Here is a 27246-nt window from a genome sequence, read left to right on the forward strand (position 1 = left end):
CGTAAAAGAATTAGATAAATACCTTGATAAACATAAATTACCAAAACAAAAAAAATTGAAAGCTGAAAAAGTTCAAATTATAACCGCAAGAAAACTGTCAGGGAAAGATGTAACAACTTATGTCACAGATGAGTCAGAGTCAGATAGCAGTGACTCTGAATTGGAAATCTCTGTCAATGGAGTCATTGAGAGTGATGATGATGGTGTTGGTTCTGAATATAATAGTGACACAGACACTGAACTGACGAAATCCCAGAGAACCAACGTGACCATGTTACTTTAAGAAGTGGCAGAGTAGCAAGTCGTTTTGTTTTGAATTAAGGTGGAGCTGCATGTTGCCAACACAGTTTTTTTCAAAGCAATATTTCTCATCAAAGATGACAAGGAAACCCCCTCATACCATATATTTTCAAAAAGCAGAGACTCTAAAGTTTAGTATGGTAGCAGTAGTTACTCAAAGGATGAAGTGTGTGTATATTTGGGGTAAAAAACCTCAATTTTGGTATTAATGATAAAAATTAATTTAAGTCAAAAACTAGACAGTATTTTCTGAAATGTAATATTTCACTTGAAAGGAGAGTATATGTAGAATAAAACGACTATTTTATTTGGCATTATCCATCCTCATTTTAAAATTGTAGGGGTTTAAAGACTGACACTCTAATAATTGATTAAAATCATGATCAGCAAAATTAAAATGCCTCTTATTCAAATGCCTCTTTTTAAAAATGTAAGAGCTTTATTGCCAAACAAAACCAATTGATAGTCGTTTTGTTATATAGCATTTAAAAAACATAATGTGAAATTTCAGAAAATTTGACCCAGTCGGAGTGGAGTTATACTCTTCGGAAATTTTGAAATTGGGAGGCAAAAGAAGCCAAGAAATCGGGTGATTTGCATACATTTGCACAAATTAACACTTCTTTATCATGCAACTTTACACTGCTTTACAAGCTACAAGGTAAACCCAACCTGATGATGCTGAATATTTGCTGTAATTTTTAGCATTTGTTCAATGTTCATCTCTGTGTATCAGCATTTGTTTGTTATTCTATCACTATATAGAACACCCAATGCTGTATTTAGCAACATACCAGTGTGAACATAAATGACCATTGTTATTGTTGATAAATGAATTCTAGCCTGGACTTGATTCGAGATCTCTTTTCAACAAAAACAACCCCGACTGTTTACTGTATGGTTTGTGTTGACATGCTAAATACTGGACATTTCATGACGCTTCAGGGAGGAGAACAAAATACTGCAGTAGATGCATAAAACAAACCACTGTGAATATTGCCGAATTTGGCAGCTAAAGGAGTTTAACTAAACACGTTGAGTTTATCTGTCACCCAGGTAGCATCTATGGTTCTCTTTTGTAGAGATCAGAAATTCTGGGCAAATATTGAATTGATGATTTTTTTCCTTGGCCCCCCCCTAAAAGATTGTGGTATTTTTGTCTGGCCCCCCCTAAATTTTCTTGGGAAAAATGGGTGGCCCCCCCCTGAAAATCCTCCACCCCCCCCCCCTGGAAGTAAATTCTGAATCGTCCCTAAGTGGATGAAAATACATATGGTTTTGGCTAAATACCGCTTTTTACTGACTTTGCAGATGGGGAAGTGATACTGTCTGGCAGGTAAAGGGTTAAGGGCAGCAGGTAAACGGAACAAGTACTAAAGGAAACTTGTGTTTAGGGAGGAGATGGCTCGGCTCTTATTCAAATACCTGTATTGCTGTTCATATTTACACCAACTATGTGTCGTGGTTGCGCCATGGAAACTGTGTATCTCTGTGTTATTCAAATTACACTCACTGTTTAGACTTTGTTTTGAAATGTCTGTTGTTCAAAATTGTGTAAGAAATTTACGCCACTACTGGTACTTTCACAATTTATTGTTCTGGGAAATTCACATCAAAATTTCATATTCAGATTTTAAACATCTCAAACTTGCATTTTGGGGTAGGGAGTCAAGGTCAACTACAAGTGGATTTTGTTTGCAACCTACAAACTTGAACTATCCATGGTCCCAAATGAATGTATGAATATGAAAATGATAAATTTTAAGAGAAAACATACTGAAACCACATTAGTTTAATTAAAAAAGTATCATAAAATCCTCAAAAGTTTCAAATTTTCCGGATTATGCACAATTTTAAATGCCTGCACTGAGGTTGGCGTGAAGCTATTGTCATCTTCGTCACCTTGTCTGTGTGACTAGTGTGAGTGTGGGAAAACGTACTCATAGTTCTACACGGAAATTTGGTAAATAGCTCAAGATCTCGGTTACCATTGCATTCGACATACGTGAACGCAACATATAGAAAAACATAAACAGTCTGGAATTTGTGTTAAATACTGACGTAAGCACAAGTCATTGTGCGCACAGTAACTTGACAGCTGTACGGATCATGCAAGTCATGTGGCGGCAGTGATCATGCCCATGGCCCCAACGTAGGGCTTCACGGTGTGTTTTGCACTGCACTGCTACATGGATATACATTTATATGATTTATGTGGGTAACTTATGACAAGTTAGTTGTCATTTTGAAATGTTGTTCTCATCTACCGCTGATGAAGGTGATGACAGAACATTCCGAGATGTTGGTGGCACATGGGAAAACAAAACAACAATGACATACTACCACTGCACTGTACAGCAACAATGAAGCCCAACAAGTATGAGAGAGATCTCGAATGTAAAGGCTCGAAACTCTACTTACATCGTCATCTAAAAAGTCCAGGTATTCCCTTTGAGCATCGCGTAAGTGCTGATCAAGTTCAACGTCAGCCATTTTGGTAAATATTGGAGAAAAGCTTCTGTAAAGCAGCGGTGCGGACCTCGAGTCTTTCTCCCTCAGTGTGAAAGGATGTGCTAATTTCGCGCCACTCGAGTCACATGATTATGGTCATTTAAATTCTCTGTCGAGGTCAGGTAATTTGACCTCCTCCTAGAGTCAAACTCATAGAAAGAGTTAAACTCATAGAAACGTATTTATACATGTTATTGTGCAAATCATTATTTTTACTGTCACACTGTTCTTATAAACATTCAACTCAAACTGGCCTTTTTGTAAACCGAATATTGTGCACCCCTTGGCTTCTCTCCCATCAGCCCACATAATCGACGTAATGGCTGCCCCCAGTGAATGGAAGGTTGCTGGCGTGTGAGTCAAATAATTGATCCGCAAGCGACAGACGAAAACAATGGATGACGAAGAACATTTCGCAGATGCACAAGAGACTATCCTATTACACTATACACATGGGAAGATTTATTCTTGGGATGCAGAAGGTGACATTATATAGTTGTCTAACGCGAACTCTAGGTTGAGTTTGTGGCGCGATTCACAATATGGTATTGGTAGCCACCTCCCCCGGTTCCTAGACACTTCGCACCAAAACCACTTCGCACCATACCATCTCGTCCCATACCATTTCGCACCAAAACCACTTCGCACCAAAACAACCTCGTACCAAAACCACTTCGCCCCAAAAGTCATGTCCCCAAACCACTTTGCCCGAAACTTATCGCTAACTGGTAAAGCTGAAAATAACCACCTTTCTGTCATCCTGGGACAGAAATCTTGAAAGTGTACGCATTTCGCGAAATTGACATCGTGCAATTCCGCGCAAGGCACATGAGTTGTAGCATTTGCGTGTTTCTATTTTCTTATTTCTATAGTTTATGGTTTCATGCAACAATAAATGGTTCGTGGTAGCCAAAATGTCCTAACACATTAATGCTTCCAAGTTGTAGGTAAAAACAACCTTGAGTTGTGATACGTCGTAACATCGTTGTTTCAGGACGAGTTGACGGTACTATACTTTGGGCGAAGTGGTTTTAGTACGATGTGGTACTTGGGGCGAAGTGGGGTTGGGCGAAGTAGTACTTGGGACGAGGTGGTTTTGGTACGAAATGGTTTTGGGACGAAGTTGTGTGGGGCGAACTGGTTTTGGTGCGAAGTGTCTGGACCCCTAGGTAGCCACCTAGCTAGCTCCTCCCCCTCTTCCTGTAGTGCATATGGTAGGCGCTCAGTGTTGAGTAAACTGTGTACAATTCTGTTACAAAACAGCAGGAAATACTGGTCACTTGATTCCTGCAAAAATGTTTGATGTACCCAGACACTTTCAGAAAATGCTTTGATTCAGTACAGCAGAAAAAATTTAAAATTACATTTATTTATTTGTTTATTTTTTTATTAATTAACACATGTCAGTGGTATATAGCAACTTTATTGAAACATTGTTGTCAATGTCTTAACCTGCAGCTGCTGACGGAGACTTATATAAAGTGTTTGTAATGTATTTCATGAGACCACTTGATATCTTGAGTTAAAATTTACAAAACTTCTCTCTTTTACTTAAACTATCAAATCTAGAATAATAGAAGTTCAGAAAAAACTTTTCTATCATTACTATATTTAGGACACTTAATTAAATAGTGAAAATTCATATATATACATCTGTGCGGCAATTTTGACGTTGCAGAGCCGGCAAGCTTATGCAAAATTTGCATTTTTATATGAACGTTTTTACTGGTATTTGTTATAATGTTGCATGATAAAACATCTCATATCACTGAGGTCTCCCACACTACATTTCTTTATCATGCGTGTGCATATAACAAATTTTATCTTACTGCAACTTTTTTATAAATTTTTTCCTAACCCAAGATGTTCTAGACACTGTCATTCAACCAAATAGAAGAATTTAAAGTTGAAACACAATAACAAATGAAATGTTGTGTGGATGTAATCTTGAACAGCTTGAGGCATTGGATCTGTGGGGGAGAGGCCACAAGTTTACATATGTCCACATCGCTACCTCTGATTTCAAAGCCTATTTGTGGCTGCAACTGCCTGATTTGATGAAGGTTTGCCAAAATAAAGCGCCCTATCACTGTAGGCTACCTTTCAGCCCTAAAAACAGTGAAAAGCATGCAATGCATGTACTTTCATTTGTGTTCATGCAGATATTACATTTTTGGCGTGAACACACAGAAACATTAGGTGAACCCAGTATACCTATACTGAGCTGTAAATATATATTATGGTATTCATTGTAACACTACAAGTCGCCTACTATGTTGTATTTTTGTCATTCTGGCATGTATAATTTCCAAAAGTGATCTAAAAATGCAGTTAAATGTTTATATTTGCATGTAAATGAGAGAATGACTCATTTGAGAATAGCCATATTGGCATGCCATCTAAGTTCAGTGGAAAAGAGATGTTTACATTAATGCCAGGAGGAGGAAAATTAGGTGCACTACGGACCTATTGTGCGAATGCAATTTGTTTGAATTGATAGATATAGCAGGCGTAGTTGTACGACCAGTCAGTTGACTGTAACAATATTGCTTCAATGCCATGATTGTCTGCACAATGTGTATGTCCACTCGGCAACATCTAGTAAAATGCTGCTTTGTGCAACTGATGAAGAATACAGCATGTCAGTAACTTGCTTAATTATACATCCTTGCAAATCTCGCTTTCAGATGTGAGCAAACTACGAGAGACACATCACATCATTGGTACTTTGGTTGGTAGTTTAGTGAGATCGCCGAGACAGAACTTACAGCATGGTCTGCCTCTTCAGCTCCTGCCAGAGGAAGCTGCTGTGCTTCTGGAATATGGTGAGTTAAAATATTCAGTTGGCACAGTCTCTTTTGTGGAGGGACGGTGGTACAGTGTATGTAAGAATCTATCATAGCAAGTATTCCTAGTTAGAATCTAACAGTATATAGAGTCTGTGTCTGATTTTGATATTCACAGCAAATGTAATTGAAAAAGGGATGACAAGATGAAAATACCTCACATTATTATGCATCTATCATCGAGAACAATAGAATTTTGCGTGCGCTAAAAAGCCGTACGGAAAGCCTGTTCCGTATCACGTATGGTTTCAAGGCGCCCCATCCCCTGCGGCTGTATCTGCGCATTCACTGTTGAACGATTTCAAGGGACTCATTGGACGAATGCCAGAGCATGTCTCACGCGCGCTCTGTACATAATATACGTACGTGTGTAGTGCACACACACTATCCAGAACTTGCAGAAGCGCGTCAGAGATAGCCTTGTACACTTGCGCTATAAATCGGAAGAAAAATTGTTGACATTGCATGAAAACGGTCATTACTCTGACATTTTGATGCCCCAGTCAAGAATATAAGATGTATAATAATAAGGTTATTAGTCCCCACCGTCCGGGGGGACTTATAGGTTGGTCATGTCCGTGCGTGCGTCCGTCCGTCCGTCTGTGCGTCCGTCCGTCCGTCCCTTCACGCAGATATCTCAGATAGGCCTGGAGCGATTTCATTCAAACTTAGTACATAGATTACTTCATATGTCATACATATGCACGTCGATTTGTTTTTGATACGATCCAATATGGCGGCCAGGCGGCCATTTTATTACGATTTTTCCATGTACAGAGCCATAACTCAGGCATATCTCAACTGATTTCATCCAAAGTTGGTACAAGGACATTGACCTATATAATACATATGCACGTTGATCTGTTTTGTGATACGATCCATTTTGTTATGATTTTTTCATGTACAGAGCCATAACTCAGACACGTTTCAACCGATTTTATTCCGAGTTGGTACAAGGACATTGACCAATGTCATAGACATGCACGTCAATTTGGTTTGTGATACGATCCAATATGGCCGCCAGGCAGCCATTTTGTTACGATTTTTTCATGCACAGAGCCATAACTCAGGCATATCTCAACCGATTTTATTCAAATTTGGTACAAGGACATCGACCTATGTAATATATATGCACATTGATTTGTTTTGTGAAACGATCCAATATGGTCGCTGTGTGGCCATTTTGTTACGTTTTTTTCATGTACAGAACCATAACTCAGACATGTATCAAGCAAATTTATTCAAAGTTGGTACAAGGAGATTGACTTATGTCATACATATGCACGTCAATTTGTTTTGTGATACGATCCAATATGGCTGCCGTGTGGCCATTTTGTTATGATTTTTTCATGTACAGAGCCATAACTCAGGCATATCTCAACCGATTTTATTCAAAGTTGGTACAAGGACATTAACCTATGTCATACATATGTAAGTCAATTTGTTTCATGATATGATCCAATATGGCTGCATGGCAGCCATTTTGTTACAATTTTTTCATGTCCTTAGCCAAAACTCGGGCACGTCTCAACCGATTTTGTTCACCGATTTTATTCAAACTTAGTAAAAGGACATCACAGACCAAATTCATGAAGAGGACTCTATCCTCTCTGAGGACTTGTAATCTAAGTACCCATTATCAAATGGGGACTGTGTCATCTACGATGACTTGTTACGAAAATACTCGGACATTGGCGCCGCGCATCGCCCGACGCGAATATACTGCGCCAATGTCCTTGTGCATCCTTTGCGATATTTTCGTAATAACCTCATATAATCCATAAGCAAGGTTGCGAAATTTCTTTCCAAGTGTATTGATGTTGATTCTGTACTTTTCATGAATGGCAGATTCTCAACAAAAGTCTCACAAATACAGTCTGTTTAATGTGTCAATGAATAGGTTAACTGATATGACAAATGTTTCAATATACACGCACTCAAATGTTGCAAAAAAAACCTTCTAAAATAACCCTCTAGATTCTAAAGTAACAAATGATGTGTTATTCCTCTACATTCTGATATGATTTAGCTGAATTTGGTGAAATAGAAGTTTCCAAATCTCTAGTTTGGCTGAACTGTAATGACATGACAGAATAAAGATTGAAAATTGCACAAAAATGATCATGTTTTGATGGTAATCAGCCAATACAGTATCTGGATGATTTAAATGAAATGGCCTAACTATGAAAGACCTACTTACAAATTGCTCGGATTGGCGGGAAAAAATTATAAAAATCTGACTATAGCAAATATCATTTCCACAAAAAACTTTTATTTTCAAACGTTTAACCAACATTTCATGTGAAAAAGTACTTTACAATCGATTTTTATCCATTTCATTGTTTACTACACTGGAAATGCACATATACATGGAAGTTTCTGCCACCTTTCATGTTCAATTTTGAATTTCAGACAATGAATGCAACAAATGTGAAAAGCTTGACAACTGCAAAACAGTCAGTGCACTAACAGTTAAAACTTCAACACAAGAATCAAACTCTAGGTTCATCATATCAACAACTTTCTTTTCATTAAGTTGAGAGAAAACTTTATCAAAACTCATCTGAAACACCTCTCACCAACTGAGATAGGCAGATCACACGACCCACTGCCACCCATGGATTAAAGGTTACGGGTTTAACTGAGCAAGCATTGGCCCAATCAACCTTAACAAACTAGAAGGAAAAAACCATGGCAGGGAACATGAGACAAAACTACAATTTGATTTCTATCGAATATGAAACTGATATTCATTCAGTCTTAGAAATTTCTGATCCCTTTTGTGAAACTGGGCAAATGGTGACTGCAAACAAGCATAACTTGCAGATCAAACTTCACCATGGAAAATACAAATCATGGCGATGAAAGACAAAAACTATGATTTTATTTGTATCTGACTAGAAACTGATGTTCAGTCTTAGAAATTCCCTATCCATTTTGGTTAACTAGCGAATGATGACAAACCGATTTCATTCAATATTTGGTACACAGATAAAGTATAGTATCGCATATATATATATATATATATATATATATATATATATATATTATATATATATATATATATATATATATATATATATATATATATATATATATATATATATATATATATATATATATATATATATATGCACATCAATTTATTTCACAAAACGATCCAATATGGCCACCAGGCAGCCATTTTGTTGAAACAGACTTCATTCAAACTTAGCACACAGACATTGTATTGTAGTGTGCATGTCAAGTAATGGTGCAAGTGAGGACTGTATCATCATCGATGACCTTTTTTTGGCAAAATATGACTAATTAAATTGTTTCAACCAAATTAATTCAAAACATATAAAAAGGAGCAGAAATTTCTAAGACTATTTTAATCCTCTATTCGGAGTAAATACTTTCAACATCTTCAAATATTTTAAGGTTGTGAACAATACAGAAAGTGAATCTTTCTATTATCACGATAGAAAACAGAAGTGACATGTAAATGCTGTCTGGCAATATGAGGTCAGTTCTGATTGTCATTTAGCGGGTTTACCACTTGATACACACAGCACTGATGAGAGGCTCTTGCGGCCAATGTCACAGTGATACCTACATGTATAATGTAGGTACTTAGAAAAAGCAGGTGTGGGAAATATTGACTAGCAGAGTGTGATGTCCCTTTAGAATTGGTGTAAAACATCAGCTGTTTCACATTTTGTGACAAAAACAATTTCACGCTTTTTTTCCAGTGCCTTTACTGCTTTTACACCAGTAGCTGTGAAGTTAAAATAGAAAAGAACAGTAATTACAGCATGGATTTTATGATTGTATACAGTTGAGAAAAAGAATTATTTAGAATTTAGTCATAGTTTTAATCAGTCTTTGTCATGGTAACTGAATGATCATGAATAGTATTTCTTTTGAAAATAACTGGATAGTGCCTGATTTTTAGGATGTTTACAAAGACAGGCGTGAGGTCAGAGATAGTATAGCATCCAATAAACACCCAAGGTTGAACTCTGTACCCACTACTGATAATTGAGAATGAAATGTACCAAGTAATTAGGCTACAGATGCAGATGTAAAACAAATAGGTCTTACCCTGGTCTGTCATTAGTACACTGGCAGATGATGAGGACAGCATTTCAGCAACAAGTGATGACAGATCATCACAAGTGAAGAGATCTGTCACTAAATTTGGATTTCTAGCCTCCATGTACATAAAATATAGGAGTCCAATTACTTTTCTCCCTGTGAAGTTAAATTTTAAAATTATAGGCAAATAATATACTCCTTTTTCTCAACAGTGCAAAAAGAGGAAAACACATAGGTGAACCCCATGGCGAGACAGCAAGTTGTAATTGCACTCGTATGTCTTTATGGTCTATTTTGCTGTGCTTTCACTCATGTAGTCTTTCTACTCACTAATGCTCATGAAAGCACAGTCACCTAATACCATAGCAAACACTTGTGCCATACTGCTGCACTTGCACTCAGTTGCCATGAGCTGACAACATACTGTTTTCATCTGTACCAATTTAACCCTGGGCCTTATGTTGATTTTACTCTATCTATTTGATTACCAGCAACAAAATTAGTGAAAAAATAGAAAAAAATGAATGAAGTATTCACCTCCAGATTTCAAGTGTGCAAACCTCCACAGTGCGCCATCCTGGTTATAATTGTGCATACTCTTCACATCCACAATAAGAACCAATTGATAGGAGGATATCAGAGTCCGCATGTTGACATCCTTAATGACGCGTGTTAACATATCCATCTCCTCAGATGAAATCTGTAAGATACAACAGATTTATAGGAAATATATGAGAAATGCTGCTAGCCTCAATTGGTGTATCTAGCAAGAATTAAATGGTGAAAAATTAGGGCAAATGTATTTTCTGTGATAACTCAGTACCAGTGCTTCGAGCTAGCTTATCCACTAGCCAGTTCAGAGAAACTTTCAAAAATTGTGAATTGTCCATGCCAAAATGATAGAAACAAAGTTTCAGCAACATTTAACCCTTTCACCACCATGGTTAGGTCCAACTCCATTGTTTTCTATGGCAAAGCTGGACTTCTACAGAGGGAATGGGGTGAAAGCCTGAAAGGGTTAAAACAAAGTGAATGTACAAAATCATGACTAGTGGTTTCAACTACACTGTATGCATGCATGCACTGTACGTAAAGTCAGACAATATGACAACATTTTTACGTACAATAGCTCATAACTGAACAGACATACATTGTACAGTAGTGAGCAATGTAATTTACCTCAAAGTTGAGTAAATCGATGATGACAAGATTTGCCCCTTCTTGTCTCACCAAGGCTTCCTTCAATTCTAGAAGTGATGTCTGGCTGTTACTGTATTTCACTATAGTGATGGTGCTACCATGACAGGTGACCACATGGTCATCACCAGTTGATGCAACTTTTCCCTCTGATATATTCACTGCTCTGACACAAAATCTCAGAAAACTTTCTGGTGGTTTCTTTTCCAAGTCCTTGATTCCTTTGAATGATTTCAAGGCATTATACGTGGTGTGATCAGGAAATCTGAAATTAATTGACAAAAAGGTTTCAGAAATATCTGACACTTCAGGCAAATTTACTTTCTGACTTAAACCATGTACAGAATATGTACATTGTTATAGCTACTTTCTATGGGATGTATATGTTTACTTGCTCAAAGGTGAATAAATTTTGTCAAGTGAAATCATTTTCATAGTGAATAGGGGTGAGCAAATCCATAAACCCAAGCCCATGGGCTAGCTTACAAGTCTTCTTTCTGAAGACATCATGCATACTTTTACATGTACTGGTGACTTATTTGGCTTTAATACTGACGTTAAATTGATGGTTAGTTGAAATTAGGGTTGGATCGGATCAGTAATGTCTTTTACTTCTGAAAATAACTTGTTAACCCCTCTATTCCAATCTATACCTTGTAGTGACTGTTTCCCAATCCTCTTCTCCAACTTTCTTCATGAAGCATTCTTGTACATAGCGCATTTCTTTCATATCTCTTGCTGCCTCACGGAGCTCATCAAATGAATATTCCAATGAAGCAACCTTTTGGAGAAGACTGTACTGCTCTTCTTCTTTCAGATTACGAAGTGGTTTGTAGTTGGTAGATTTGCAGTCGGGATACTGCGGTTCAGTATGAGAGACTCCCTTTTCTTCAGTTTTTGATCTTTGATTCTGGCATCCTTGTAAAGTTCATCTATTTTTCTTACAAGATTGTAGCATCTTGAACTTAGTGAAGCCATAAAAAATATCAGATCAAGAGATACTTCCTGAAGATAAAAAGAAAAGATGGAAAAGATGTAGTGAAAATTTGGGTAGAATTGATAGAAAATAATAGTGCAAAAAAGACCAGAAATTTCCAGTCCCTTTTATTTTACCTAAGGCATAGTGATTCTCTTTGTTATTTACCATGATTTATACCTTATGTACCAATTTTAGATCACTACTTTTATCCCACAGCAAGATGAAATGCACTGTCTCTGAAATCACAATTTAGAATGTATTGTGACCTCATATGTTGTTGATTGCACACATAACAGCTGTGTCAGGAACAGGAATGTACGCACACTTTGCGTTTTATCATGTTCATGGTAATCTACCAAGTAAACTGCAGTTGCACTAGGACAAAAATAAAGAATTTCCCAAAGGTCAATGCCACAACATGACATCTACGGTACACTTTTTAGTAGCTAGAAACTAATTCCAGCCTTCCCTTAAAGCTAAAAGTTATGAGAAATCTGAGTAAATTTTGTTGAAGAGTACACACAAAGTATACTAGATTACCTTCTCTTCCAGATGCTGTGAACACATATTTCTCCACTTTGTTGGTTTCCTTTTTGGTGGTTCTTCAGAGGTCTGGTTTGAAAGCTCAAATAAAAGTTTTCGGCAATACATCACCTGTAACAACAAGTTTAGTGTTTTAAAGAAGATCCATGCCAACAAAAAACAGTTATAAACTAAGTGATGTCCAGCTTCATTTTTGTCTTGATGCACTGAATACATGGAGCTTTAGATGCCATGGTTTTGACAATGTGGTAATAACAGTACATACTGGTACAGACTACAAGTACATAAATACATACCTTTTCAATGGTGTCATAAAACTTTAGAGTCTGCGCAACTGTGTTGTGTAAATTGGCCAGACGGACCACCTCATCATCTGTACAACCTGGAATTATAATGAAAAGTATAGAGAATCAAATCTGATAGTGGTAGATGACCTTTAATGTATTCATTAACACATTTCTTCTAAACATTAACACTTCAGGTCCTTGTTTTTCATACTATCAAATTATGTTTAAAACTCTGGTTTTCAGCTTGACAGCACATCATTTACATATGACCATGCTGACAATGCATACACGCTGGGCTAATGTGCAGCGCTGAATAAGATCTGACCCAATTGGGTAGCTGAATCTGACCAATATAATGAAAACAATACAAATAGACTCCCTACGTGGCTGTGAATATTGAAAATGGACCAATCAGAGAAAGAGCTTATTCAAGCTGCACATCAGCAGTACACGCTGTATTTATTATTATTCATTATAATTAATAGTAATTCTAGTCAGGACAATAAACCATGCAGTTGGTATATATGTATGCAAAAAATAGGAGACATATTTTTATATTTGTTAACTTTTCAATGGGTTTACTGAATTTTGGATGTTTTAATTCAATTAGAAGTTTAGGAGTGACATCAAAGATGAACTTACCCACATATAGAAGCACAGGCACTTCGGGTGTTGTTTTCAGTCTTTGAAGTGCTTCTCTACGATGATTACCACCAATTATATTGATGTTGTACCCATTGACCAAGGCTGGATTGAAGGCATCTTTGCTGGCAATATCAGACACAATCCCTAACAGTGGTTGGGCTAGGAGTGTGGCTGGTTTTTTCATTATAGCCTCCTCGATTTGTTTGACATAGTCCAGTCTAATTTCACGGATGGTGTGTTTAGCTGATGGGGGGCGTAGTGACTTTACTACTATTTGGTGTACACCAACTGATTTCTCCTGATTGATCCATTCAAGAAACTCTTTTGAGTTCATGTCATTAGTCTCTTTATGGTCCTTTTTTCAGTTGGTGTTATTGCCACAGGTCGTTTACTGACATGTCTTCTGCCTATTGTTTTCTTTTTATCTTCTTCTTTGGAGGTTCTTTGTCTATACTCCCTGTTTCGTCTCCACTATCCTCATCATTGTCACCATCATCATTTGATAGACTGCTGACTGCATCCTGTGAATGTTGACTTTCAGCTGCTTCTTTTCCATATACTTTGTTGAAAAACAGGGCAAACTCTCCTGCTGACGTACAGTTTTTGAATTTGCATGAAATTTCACTCGCAGCAAAATTGAAATATTTCATTTTTAACATGAAATACTGTGGGTGGCCGCTGTCCCCTGCATCAACTGTCTGAAACTAAATAATTGAAATGGTTGTCAGAAGAAAATCACAGCTGGCTTGCAATGAATCTTGCATCATATTTAAAAAAGTTTCAGAAATTTCTGAGCCCAAGTATGCTGACACGTCATGTGTCATCTGTTTACTCGCATAATTTTGTCCAAGAATAGAGATAAACTACAGATTAAATAAAAGACATTGATTTAACATATGAAAAAAGTTTCAGATATTTCCAACACCTTTCACTGAAATTGTACAAGTTATGAATTTTAAATCACTGATAGCACCTATAAGCCACCACTACTTGTGCAGTACGTGCATATATGGTTTATGGCTGTAAGAATTTATGAGAAAGTACAAGTAAGACTACATTGGCAAAGTCACATATAAGTATTAGAACTACCCAAAATTATTCTATATGCTCCGTTGGACCCTTGCATGTGATTTTATCCATGTACTGTCATTTTTTTTCAAAGTCCACATGGCAAATTATTTTGCTTTTATGCCAACAAGACTTAAATTTCTCACAATTGTGTACTTCAATTCTATAGGAACTGTCAACTTACTGTGATCCTCTCTTCCCCATTTTTGTTTTTGCCAACAGCGCTGACAACTTCTCCAATCGTGTTTCCTTTCCTGTCCTTTCTTCTTTCGTAACGACTGCCCTTCTTTGCAAATATGTATATTCCTTTATTCGACAAGTCGTTTTCCCTACATGCACAATGATCCAACATCCATGATACTCCTTTTGGCATCTACAATGAAATATAATATTAAACACTGATAAAGTGAATTCATTTGCAGAAAAATAAAACAACTCAGTTCCTCTAAAATCCAACATTCAATAACTTTGTGTGAAAAACTTTCATTTTTCAATGTTATAAGTTGTTGCAGAACCGCCCTTGCACATACAAATCAGTTTGTAAAAGATATAAACTTTAGTAAATTTCAGTTCAGAAAATGTAAGAGAATAATATAAATGAAAGTAATTTGCCTTTTTAGCCTGTTTTTGAGTCATGACTCATATTCTCTGTGACACAAGAATTTTCAGTTGAATAGAATATTATGATGATTCAATTAGCAAATTTTGAAATTGACTCAATAGTTTTCTGAAATCGCAATTGTTAGTGAAAGGATACACTGAACCACACAGTGACTCAATAAATTTATTATCTGAAACATGCTTACGATATAAGACGGTCGGAAACAAAAACTCAAAGTAAAGAATCAATGCATTTTTGAAAGACTTATTTTCTCTCACAAGCACACATAGTTTGAGCGGGAAATATTGTTCATAGGGTGCAGAAATTCATACAGTGGGGTTGGCACATTTATCCTTACTGACATGCACCTTTCAACAACACATTTTGTTTGTGGAGCATAAAACAATATATTCAACTTACCGTCAAAAATTATCCACTCCACTCCAGCAAAATCTTGAAAAATTTTGAGAACAAATGAAAGGTGTGCACACATGGATGTCCAGTTACTAACTGCATGGCCTAGCTTCAAATGCTTGAGTACCCTGGCTGACACTTCTTCCAGATTGGTCAGTTACTGGCACAATGTTGCACCGTCCAATCAGAAACAAGATCCATGAAACACTTTTACCCCCATTTCACTTGACATGTTACAGTGTAACATTCTGTTAACCAATTAGTAGCAAGGAATGAAGCATGCAGTGTTCATGTGCAGCACACATGCTCAGGGTAATGTGATCAATTTTGGCGGAATTTGAACTGCAGCTCATCAGTTTAGGCAGGAAAGTTGTTCAGTTTGGGATTCACACTTGCCCAGTCAACATCATGGCTGACAGCTGCACTGATGATGTTGTGATAGATCTTGACAGTGATAGTTCTAGCGAAACTGTAGATGTCTGTGTGATAAGTTCAGACAGTGATGATGATTGTGGCCCAGCAAGGAAAATGATGCACACATTGGATCATACTAGTGAAAGCAGCTGTGATTCTGATCAATCTGTGGAATGTCTTGACTCATCATCTGGTGATGAATCACTTCAGTGCACAGGTAAGCTTGAAGTTAAGATTGTATTCACAAATTTAAACTTTAAACATGTAGAATTCTGCTAAAATCTAAAATCTTATCAATAGTATATATTTAAAAATACAAAATTTTTCAACTGTTAATGCAGATGAATCCAACAGTGCAAGCAGTATTCTTGTGATGGGATATAAAATTTACATGTTTTAAAAATGTTAATGCATATGACACACAAACAATATTCTAGTGATGGGATAAACAACATGTTTTGAAAATTTTAAGCCAATTCATTTTCAACAAGTGACAGCTTGAGGCCTGTAATATTTTTGTCATATGGTTTTTGCAGATCAAAACTTGTGTGAGTCATCTCAGTCAGAAGCTGCAGGAAGGCACCTAAATAGCAATCCATTTGCAGGTATGTATAAAAGGACATGAAAATTTCAAAAAATGCAAAGCATTTGCCATTATCATGATTTTGAATAGAATAATTATGTTTTACTACAACTTCTCTGCCATAATTCAGTGTTCTCTCCAGGATTTTCTGGTAGAGTGGTGGATAATTTGCATAATAACAAATGTAATTGTTATGGTAATGAGTTGCTATTGTTTACCAAAAAATAAAGAGTTGGACACACCACTCCTATAATTGCTCTGGGATACTCCATATTCATGTGCATTTTGTGTCACATAAAAAAAATTTCATTTAAAAGTCTATTGATGTAAATCCTTATTATTTTTACAGCACTTGAGAGTGGCTGCTGTGAAATGGACTGCCTGAAAACACGTTTAAGTAAGGCAGATCTTGTTGTGGCTCAGCACTTGTTTGGAAAAACAGAACAACGAAGAGCTCAGGTACAGCAAATTTTAGATTACCTTATCGCAAACACTTCTTCTGATGGAAAAACAATCTTCATTGTGAGAGGTGTAGAAGTTTGTAAATCTGCTTGGCTGACAGCACACAATATTCCTAATGGAACATTTACTGTTGCCCATAAAGCACATAAAGCTGGGAAATATTTTCTAGAAGATAGCATTTGCCATAGATCTGGATGGAAATCACTGAAAACTCTGACTGCATTAGGATGGATGAGGGCTTATTTCAACAAAATTGGAGACAAAATGCCTGATATCCTTCAAATTCATCTACCATCATTTCTGACAAAAGTGGCAGTCTATTCAGCTTTCAAATCTGATGAAGCGACACAATCAGCCAGACAGGAAACACAACAAAAAGTGGTGTGTTGTTCACAATTCCTCCGTTTGTGGAATGAACATTTCGGTCATGTAAAGATTCCACCAGTAAGTACATGTGCTAGTGTTTTTTACTTTATCCAGTGACTGTTACAACTTTCAAATAGCGATTGGCATGAGGGTGAATTCTTCCAATGTTCAATACTGTATTTTATTCTGAATACGTTTTTGTATTGGAGTCAGAAATTTCTGTTCCCTTTTGCGCATTTAGTAATTTCTGATGATATCTACTGGGTATGCAAAATATGATATGAGATCAGAAATTTATGTTCCATATATTGAGTATGTAAATTTTGCAAGAATATCCAAAAAGTAAGATAAATTTAATAATTTAATTAATCCAGTATTCATGTAGAATTGATTTGTGTTTTTGATTTCACTCACAAACCTGTGAATTCCTATGCAATTTGAATGACTAAACCAACCTACATGTGTACGTTCCTAATCCGCAACTAACAGAGTCATGTTCAGGAAGGTATAGGTTGATTTAGTCAAATGTATATAAGGTCTCCATGTTTTTGCAAGTGACATCAACGATGCAAGTCTGTGTTCATAGCAAACAGCCGATAAAGCCTTTGGGTACATATTTGCAGCAGGTCTGTGGGCTTTGATGACTTCTGACCCCTAAAACATTGATCACCACTGCATCACTGTGAATTCAAAGCTACTTGTGAACCGTACCATACTTAAAGACGGTTTTCAACACATCTAAAAAGTTGTGAATAATTCATGTAAGGCTCTCATATTTCTTGATCACATATTTATAGATCTTTTAACTGAGTTTCTTTAATGTATCAGGAAAACCGCTTCACAAAGTGTGATGTTTGTGTGGCACTCAAAGAGGAAAAAGCTAAAACAATGGATCCAGAACTCAGAACTGTGATTGACAAACTAATGGCAGAACACAATGCTGTTAATGTGTAAGTATATCTTGAAATATGCTCCTAGTAATAGTGAAATGATCAATACGAGATTAGAGCCAGTGTATCACACAACACGGTGGAGAGTACATATAAAGTACAAAGCAGTCATGTCTGAGTACTTCCTTTGAAATATATTTGTAACCACATTCAGTGAAATACTGAGTTAGAATGAATTGTCTCCATGTATGGAATGCATGCCTATTTGCACGTTGCTGTTAATGATAGACATGCATGTAAAAATATGTTTCTTATCTCTTCAAGGTCTGAAAGACAAACCTATTTTGACCATCGTGAACTTGGAAGAAGCCCGGCCAGATAAATATCTGAGTGCAATCTTGGACGGGATGGATCAGAATAAATTGTTTGTTCCAAGATTAACACAGACTCGGAAAGCCACCAGTAGTTTATGGCAATTGAGAACCCATCTAACTGGAGCCTTGGTACATGGTCGACATGCTCTGGGATTTTTTGACCTTCTGCATTATCCTCATGATAGCAACTTAACTATGAATATCATCCTCAACATCCTCCTGATGGTAGATCATATCCCTGATACAGCATTTTTCCAGTTCGACAATTGTTTCAGAGAAAACAAAAATAAATTTGTTTTCTCATTCTTTGGTCTATTAGTAGAAGAAGGAATCTTCAAGGAGGTAAGTGCTGCTGTTAACAATGGATAGAATTTGAATTCAAATTCGATTAACAGAATTGGTTTGTTTAGTATTTTTCTGAACGGTTCCAAATGCACATTTGGCATCACAGTTTTTAAATTTGAACATTGTTTTTGTCCTTCATTTATGTCTTATGGCAGAAAACTACAAAAATGGAATATTTTAAGTCATTTCAAATATCACATCTAACAGACATATCTCTTAAAGCATGACAAACACTGCAGTTTTCATGAAACTTTTCTCTTGTATTTCAGGTCTATGTCAATTTTCTTCTCCGCGGTCATACCCATGAAGGTAAATGTTCTCTTGATTTTTACCCCACACTCAATACCTTCCCAAATTAACCATCAAATTCCTTTGATTAACTTGAATTTATGAAACCCACAAATCAAGGGACTCAAGCACAAATGTGAATAAATGCAACACTAAAAACATGCACTCATTTGCACATGTTTTGGCATTTGACAACTATGTTGTAATCCAATTGATCCAATAGAAAAACTATAAATTGCTGTAAATGTACTGGAGCTGGACAAATTCATCTATATTCATCTATTTAATTCTTGGATGAACGGTTACCTGAGTAAAATAAGTGAAATGTTCTGGAAAAATCTGATCCATTTTATTTTTCTGCATGTAAAGAAAGCTTCTTGCCTTTCTCATATACAACCTTAATTCTGTCTTTTCTGTGTTTTGACAGATATTGACCAGGTTTTCAGTGTGATTGCAAATAACATAAGTGGGAAGAATATTATAACTGTGAGGGTGAGTTTCTTCTAAGTTCAAGTAAAGCCGTTGACCAACACATTTTTCTGCCTAGTTTTTATACAAATATTTTTCATACTTTTATGTCATTTTAACTAACACAATTTTCCTCTTCGAACCCAAAATGTGTATCATGACACTGCTTCCAGATTTTGTTCAAAATTATATAAAAATATCTTTTACATTTTATGTAATTTCAATAGATATAAAGCAGATCGTTTTGTGGAATGTGTCAAAAGTTGACAACGGCTATCTAATTACGGGTTAAACCTTACACAGAAAATTTTGAATGACTGAGTTACACTTGATTTATTATTAAAAGAAACAATGGCTACTTTTGTTCCTCTTAAATCTAAGTAAGGTATCTTGCTATAACGGAGACCTGATAATTTCATGAATTATACATTTAAGAGGAGGGATTGGAAATTTCTGATCCCTTTAAGTAATTGGTTACAAACATATACAGTGTATTACCAAAGTTCAGTGCTGTGTTCACATTTTTAATGCATGTAACATTTTTAAATTGCAAATGTCATTCCAATCCTGCAGATGTCACTCCAAATCATCAGACTATTCAATATAATTTTCTAATGAAATATTTTTGTTTAAAATTGATTTAGAGTTGATGAATTTGGTCCTTGGTGTCTTGGAATCGGGATACTCCAAATCTGGGTCTCATGTACAGCTGTTGGATAAGATGTTTGATATCCGTACTTGGATTCATCCTGTGTGTGCTGACTTGCACAAACACTCCATACCACATGCCTTTAAAATATCGAAAGGTGAATGTGGTTCGGCACAACTACAATACAAAATCTGGAGTACTGATAATGAGTGGTTGCCAGATAATCATTCCATTAAACTTCTAAAGGTTGGTTTGTACTTTCTCTTTGTATATCTTCTGGACACAGTAACACAAGTTAACTTGTATGTTGAATATCCAAGATGTTAACTCAATGGTTGGACAATAAATCCAATGGTGAAACTGAGCTTAAAAGCTGTTGAAAATTATCACATGACAACAACCAACAAAAATAGACTTAAAACTGAAGCTACTCTTTTGTGTGATGCAGGAAATTTTTCATTTTGTGATTTCTTTTTTGTCAAACACAAAATATACAGTCAAAACCAACTGGGACACCTGGATTGGTAATACCGTCAAGTACCAAAATGAACTACGAGAAATTGCTTGATGACATCCCTAAACTCCTCACCAGCAGTGCTGTAAGGGTTGTAAGTGAACAACAAAAGAGATGGTGGGATGAATTCTTGGATGAACGGTTACCTGACCTGTTGTCTGAACAAGACCCAGCTGAATGGCCACTGCCAACCATCTTAGAAAAGAAGTTGAGAACTGGTATTGGAGAGAATGTTGATCAACCACCTCAAGTATCAGAGGAGCTACTGCTGCTACATCAAAGAGCACTCCATGTGGATGCCACCACTGAGGTCAGTTTATTTTGATGTAGATAAGGTATACTTTATGTGAATGTGTGTGATGACCAAATAGTTACAAACAAGATACTTGTACAGAATTTGACTATCAATAAGACATGCCTCACTCAAGTTGAACAAAAATCTCTAAATGCCCTTAAAATTTAGCAGAATTATGCCCAACATTAACAGTATCAACTTTGGCCTTTCTGTATTGCTTCATAGGAATAACAGATATTTCATACACTTGTTTCACAGAGAATAACGCACAAGCCTTTTTGAAATCTTACTCTAGTGTGAGCTAATCTTGCTCATAGCAATCATTGACTACAAACTTTTAAGCTTTCATACTTAGTCTATTGTTATGTAAATTTTATAGACCAGACTGGAATTTACAGATGGACTAGTAAAAAAACAGGGATTAGCAGGAAAAAATGCAAATTTTCAGGCCTTGATGACACAAAGTTTTCAAAGGTTTTGCAAGTTCAGCTGTCCTCGAGCTTGAGAACAACTTGTCTAGCCCTTTCCAAGAATAACACAATATTTCTGAAGGTTTGGTTTGCCCCTGTATGACATTGATGTACAGAGTTGTTGGTTTCTTTTTCATAATGTTTAAAATTCCAGTTTCTTATTTGCAGGTGTACACAGGCTCACGCCGGGCAACTGGAGGCACAGATGCAGGCTGTTCTCAAAATGAGAACAGGCCTATTTATGAGGTTGGTCAATTTGTTGCTGCCACTCAGATCATTGGAAAGAGATACCACTGATAGGCGAGATTAAAACCATAGAAGATGACTCGTTGACAGTTCATTGGTGGCATGGTAGCTGGACAACGAAGTGGAAACCCCTATCAAGGCGTTCCAGACGCTGCACAGAACCATGGCTAGAGACGCTTCCAATTCAGAATATTCTCCTAACAGGTTTTGACTTCACCAGAAATAAACATCTCAAACTTAGTGTTAAGGAGAAGCTTAAACAATTGTATAAGGTGTAACAACACAAAATTTCACGAAGTTTATGCCAGGATTTGAATCTGATAATTTGTGCATGTTTGCCTGCTGTGACTTTGATGTTCATATGTTTACATCTTCACAACTCCTGCCTGTTGTTGTTTGATCCAAACCATTCATATTCATGTTCTTATATGCAAATAAAATATATTCTGGGGAACAGGAATTTCTGTTCCCTTTTGATTCATGTTACTGTGATATTTATCACATGAATTGACTCATTTCCTATGAAGGCTCATGCATCTCTCTTAGAAAATAAAAATAGTACAACAAACAAGTTACATTTTGACTTTGAGCATTTAAAGATACATGATTTTGACTGACAAATTCAGACCAACCACAGTTATTTTATGAAACTGATATCTAACACACATCAAAGTGTGTACCAAGACTTTTAATTTGGTTTTGGTAGACTTTACCTGCTTATGACGACTGAGTTGGGTTTTGCCGAGACATGTATTGTTGTGACACTTCATACATGTACTGTTGCATGGTGCTGAGAGTGTGAAGAGGTATAAGGAATTTCCATCCCTTTATGGTAACTGTGTTTTATTCTTTCAAGTTTACCAGTATCTCAATAGAGATTACCTTGTCAAACAAGAATTGTTTGGTGTGTTGAGTTACATTTTCAAAAAAGGTTTTTGGTGTTCAATTGTAACTCTGAGTCATTGTAATAATTCAAATAAATATGGAAAACAAATAAGTCTTTGTCAGTATTTTTTGTAATGTAAGTTTACATATTTTCCATTCTGCTTCACAGACTAAATTTAAAAAAAATGATAACCTATGACAATTTTAATGTCATAATAACCCTTAAAATAGGGTTTTTGACTTTTTGAACAAACATGGCCAAGATTTCTCTAACTTTTGGCCATCTCCTTGTCAGTAGCATTAACTGATGGCAAAACTAACTGAAAAAAACACTAGAATTGACCAGTAAAAATACTTTAGAATTAGAGGGTTTATTTTAGAAGGTGTTAAAATTAAATCGTCGCTGATAAGACAGTCATCAAAAAGCAAATTTTGATAGCCTGTGTGTCTATCAAGACAATATATAGTACACCTATTTGTACTGTGAGTCATAATGTTACAGAAAACAGCAGAGGTGCCAAAAATGTATCCCTGACTGAGACATGTTCGTCTTTAACCCTAACCCTGCCAGGCAGGTATCACTCCCCCATCTGCCAAGTCATTAAAAAGTTATATTGAGTCAAAACCATATGTATTTTCACCTACTTGGCATGATATTTTACAGCAGGTTTGCTCAGTAAAAATCAGGTTTACAGTATGTATGTTTTCAGGGGCCTTCAAATGTTTAAAATCTTTCAACATATGGGACATGTTGTGCCTCACTTGTTTTAACCAACTTGATGTGATGGTGACATATGAAAGTGGCAGGATAATTGAGACATGAAACAAGTGTCGAGAGAACTTGTTTGTCCCAGATGCATGTTGTCTGTTTTGAGTTTATCCAAGGTGTATATTACCAATTACCTGGTGTCATGAAGAAGGTTGTTCTGTTCAAGTGTGCCAGTGTCGATGAAAGTCCTGACTCTCTCAAATCTTACTCTTTCAGATGTTGCCAAGCTTGTAAAGTTGAAGCCTCTTAAAGTGACTCCGGAGATGACAAAAGATTTCAATGATCACAGACAACAGACTTTTGAGGAACAGGTTAGTATATATGACTTGACAATAATCAGTTTGTTCAATTGGTCAGATTATCTGTCACGTTGTGCAATTGTTTGAAATTTGAACCACTACAGTGGTTTGTGTTGAACCGTTAGCTGTGTAGGAACTACACATATTGTCTAAATTGAGGAGTTGCCAATGCTGTCAGGCGTAATTACCGTCTAGGCAGGAATATCTGTCAAAAACAAAGAAATGAAGTCTGCAAAAGTTGAAACATGGTCTGGAAGGAGGTAGCGCATTGTCAAAACAACACCACACATACTGTTAACTGCCTAGAACGCATCACTTACAAACGTTGTTTGTGCCGATCTGGTGCTGCTATATTGACTGTGTCTGGCCGCCTTCCAGATAACGTTCAACTTTCACAGAACTTGATTTCTTTGTAATCCACTGACATTACCGTTGGACGATAGTTACACCTGATATAGTCTGGCAGAGATCCTGCGATTCGCGTTCTTTCCTGTTATCAGTTGGAACACGTGCGCGCCCTTCAGAGACACGACGCGAATCCCAAGGTCTGGACGTTCTTGCAAGCAACCTGTCGGATTTCTGCCGGATTCGGGTACTTTATAGAACTCTACACATCTGTCAATCAAAAACAAATGACAAGTACCATAGCCAAATAAAATTAAAAATGACATATGAAAACATACCGCGCACATAGGTCTTCTAGCTACTAGTATATATTCTCTCTGCCCAGTTAGATAGGTGTTTCTTTTGACGTCACTATCCTTATGAATATTCATGTCCTTGCAAGAACCGACAATTGCTGTGTCGGGCAGTGCGTCCTCTCACAGCTGCACAGCATAGCCTTCGAATGCAGACCCATGGCGGCGCGCACAAAACAAGGCACAGCGACTGTGGAGAGTCTACACCTGAAGGTGTTGGCAACTCCTCAATTAAGACATGTTTAGTTCCCGTATCGCTAACGAGTCACCATAAACCACTGTAATTATATGTTACCCATGACAATGGTCATGACACATTCTGAGAACAACTGATGTCATTTCTCACACACTGATGACAACTAGGAAACCTTTCATGGGTTTTACAGAGTCAATCTTTCTTCAAGTGTTTCAAAGAGAACAGTGCTTTGTCATCTTATCATTCCTGCAAATGCAAAACGTATCATCAAATCTGTGTAAGATATTTTAACCCCTTTCCTGCCAAGTCCATATTTCACCACCATGTCAAGATGATTAAATTAATGAAACACAACGTATTCCATATGGTGAATTTTAACATAATACTGTACATTTGAAGGCTGTTGAAAACATAAATACTATAAACTTAATTTTTTGGGACTAAAGATGCTATAACATACCAAGCCAAGTAGGTGAAAATACGTCATGTTTTGGCTCAATACCACTTTTTACTGACTTTGCTGATGGGGAAGTGATATTGTCTGGCAGGAAAAGGCTTAAAGCAGGTAATTTCATAGCATATCATACACAAGAATAAAAATATCTGTAGTAAAATACCAACAGAAAAAATGACATCCACAGTACTAGTAGCCAGGAGGCAGTGTGTACATTTGACTACAGTGTGTTTTCTTCAGGTTTGGATTTTTGGACTGTGTATTCCATGCATAGGCTTAAAGTGTACTGCCCTCTCTGTAGGTCACTAACTCAGATATTTATACATGTAAGGTGTAAGGTGTCCTTTTATTCCATCGACAGAAAGCTATTATGAAAACAGAGAGAGAGGAGAGACTGAGACAGATAGCGGATGTCATAGATGCGGGAAGAGTTGCTAAGAAGAGAAAACTTGAAGAGCAAGGTGCAGAAAAGTCACTGAAAGATCAAGAAACTTCGGCGAAAACTCAAAGACTGATTTCAGAGGACACAGAGGAAATGGCGCTAGATCTCTCAACTGTCAAAGTGGTTTCAACAGAAACAAGCCCCCCTGAACCTGCTACTGCTACAGCTACAGCTATGCCATCAGTGCCTGTGGATGATGTTTCAAAGATAGAAACCCAAGAAGAAGTAAATGAAGCACTTGATTTGACGACTGCCAAAAGAAATGTTGCCATGGATACAGCACAGGTTCCATTTTCAGAGCGTGCAGAATCTTGCAGCACAAAGGGGTCATCAGATCCATGGTCAAATGTCAGCCGGAAGGACTTACACACTCAGAATCAAATTGCTTCGTCTGAACTCATGCTGAAGGAAGGCGGCATTGAAAGTGAAAATGTGGCCAAGTTAATGGAGAGTATTCAGAAAGCTATGGATGCCGGGGGAAATGTCACAGACAATAGTGTGTGCACAGTTGGGGATGATAACAGTGTCTGCGTCAGTAGCTACAAGGAAAGCAGTGCCATCGAGGAAGAAATGACCTCATCTGCTAGTACTAGTAGACAGGGAAGTGAAAGGTCGGTTGACGTTGAAAGACTTGGAGGTGTTGATGTCAGTCAGAACACCTGTAGTGACGGACTCGAAGCAGTGACCTGTCCTCCAAAAGTGGTTGAGCAACACAAAGAGAAGAAGCAGGCGGAACATTTCAATTTACAAGCTTGTATGGTTCAAATTCCAACTGGTAAGTGTGCGTTTACGAGCTGTTATTGTCAAAATTCTGACAGGTAAGTGTGTGTTTATATGGTCAGAATTGCAGTGGGTAAGTGTGTATTGACAAACTTGTATATGTTCTCAATGCCAAGTAGTATATATATACCAAAGATATTTGTACAGCTATATGTACCAACATATGCAATGTAACTTGCCATAAGAGTAACAGTCTCTTTCCCTTGACATTCAGCCTCATGGAACAGACTTTTTTTTTGGGGGGGGGAGACAGAAGTAGGTGCTGTTACCTGAATGTTGCTGGTCCATATATGTCTTTTAGCACATCTCATTCATTTTCCTCACTGAAAATTCGTGAATTTCCCTGCTGTTACTCTCTGGGTCACAGGTGACAGGCTTTGTTTACATTTTCTAGACCTGTGCATGTGTAGACAACTTGCCCAGGTAACAGTTGCCCAAACTGTTACCTGGTGAGGTAACAGTGACAGTGCCAAAACCATTATCTTGTGACTGACATATTGTCTGTATCATTGCCAAAGTGGCATATACCATGTGACTCTCAATTGACCAATTTCGACAGATATTTTGGATTATGTGTCTTACAAATACTTCATTCACGCTCAGCTATTAAATTTGCAACATAAGCATCGGAAAAAGAATTTGTTGAGGAGATTTATTTAATTCAATATTTTGAGAGAGTGAAACTTTTGTAAAATCCAATGTTAAGTAGGCCAAGATGTTGTATTGAAAGTATTACAATATTAAAATCTATTTTGACATACCGATAACCATATTTCTCCATCCTATTGACATCATCATACATGTATGTCGATATTGATGTTCTGTTGGTAACATTTAAGTATGTACATTAGGTGTCATCATTGTCACTGAAGTACACAGATGTAAATA

The 27246-nt window shown here is 36.8% G+C and overlaps 5 protein-coding genes across 5 annotated transcripts in view; 2 read left to right on the forward strand and 3 right to left on the reverse strand.

The window, feature by feature from the left end:
* The window catches only part of LOC139115613 (zygotic DNA replication licensing factor mcm3-like), a 34537-nt gene extending 31637 nt beyond the window's left edge, over positions 1 to 2900 (reverse strand). Inside the window, exon 1 of the mRNA XM_070677872.1 lies at positions 2722 to 2900. Coding sequence (XP_070533973.1) covers positions 2722 to 2793 — 72 coding nt within the window. The 5' untranslated portion in view covers positions 2794 to 2900. The remainder of the gene's footprint in view (positions 1 to 2721) is intronic.
* A 214-nt stretch (positions 2901 to 3114) lies between these two features.
* The window catches only part of LOC139115616 (tRNA-splicing endonuclease subunit Sen34-like), a 34129-nt gene continuing 9997 nt past the window's right edge, over positions 3115 to 27246 (forward strand). The window contains exons 1-4 of the mRNA XM_070677877.1: positions 3115 to 3293; positions 5499 to 5636; positions 23706 to 23800; positions 25498 to 26353. Of these exons, the coding sequence (XP_070533978.1) occupies positions 3206 to 3293; positions 5499 to 5636; positions 23706 to 23800; positions 25498 to 26353 (1177 nt within the window). The 5' untranslated portion in view covers positions 3115 to 3205. The remainder of the gene's footprint in view (positions 3294 to 5498; positions 5637 to 23705; positions 23801 to 25497; positions 26354 to 27246) is intronic.
* Positions 9323 to 11779, reverse strand: LOC139116566 (uncharacterized). Its single transcript, XM_070679162.1, has 5 exons — positions 11588 to 11779; positions 10917 to 11199; positions 10275 to 10437; positions 9744 to 9893; positions 9323 to 9417 (listed from the first exon to the last, which is right to left on the reverse strand). The coding sequence occupies exons 1-5, from the start codon at positions 11662 to 11664 to the stop codon at positions 9323 to 9325; spliced, it is 768 nt and encodes a 255-aa protein (XP_070535263.1). The 5' UTR covers positions 11665 to 11779.
* On the reverse strand, positions 11748 to 13749 carry LOC139115619 (uncharacterized). Its single transcript, XM_070677880.1, has 4 exons — positions 13386 to 13749; positions 12753 to 12838; positions 12454 to 12567; positions 11748 to 11939 (listed from the first exon to the last, which is right to left on the reverse strand). The coding sequence occupies exons 1-4, from the start codon at positions 13720 to 13722 to the stop codon at positions 11748 to 11750; spliced, it is 729 nt and encodes a 242-aa protein (XP_070533981.1). The 5' UTR covers positions 13723 to 13749.
* On the forward strand, positions 15401 to 22832 carry LOC139115620 (uncharacterized). The gene is made up of 10 exons (XM_070677882.1): positions 15401 to 16102; positions 16422 to 16490; positions 16818 to 16927; positions 18125 to 18246; positions 18511 to 18902; positions 19175 to 19214; positions 19621 to 19685; positions 20306 to 20556; positions 20808 to 21134; positions 21758 to 22832. The coding sequence occupies exons 1-5, from the start codon at positions 15880 to 15882 to the stop codon at positions 18566 to 18568; spliced, it is 582 nt and encodes a 193-aa protein (XP_070533983.1). The 5' UTR covers positions 15401 to 15879; the 3' UTR covers positions 18569 to 18902; positions 19175 to 19214; positions 19621 to 19685; positions 20306 to 20556; positions 20808 to 21134; positions 21758 to 22832.

The sequence above is a fragment of the Ptychodera flava genome, chromosome 17, assembly GCF_041260155.1.
Source record: "Ptychodera flava strain L36383 chromosome 17, AS_Pfla_20210202, whole genome shotgun sequence".
NCBI lineage: Eukaryota > Metazoa > Hemichordata > Enteropneusta > Ptychoderidae > Ptychodera > Ptychodera flava.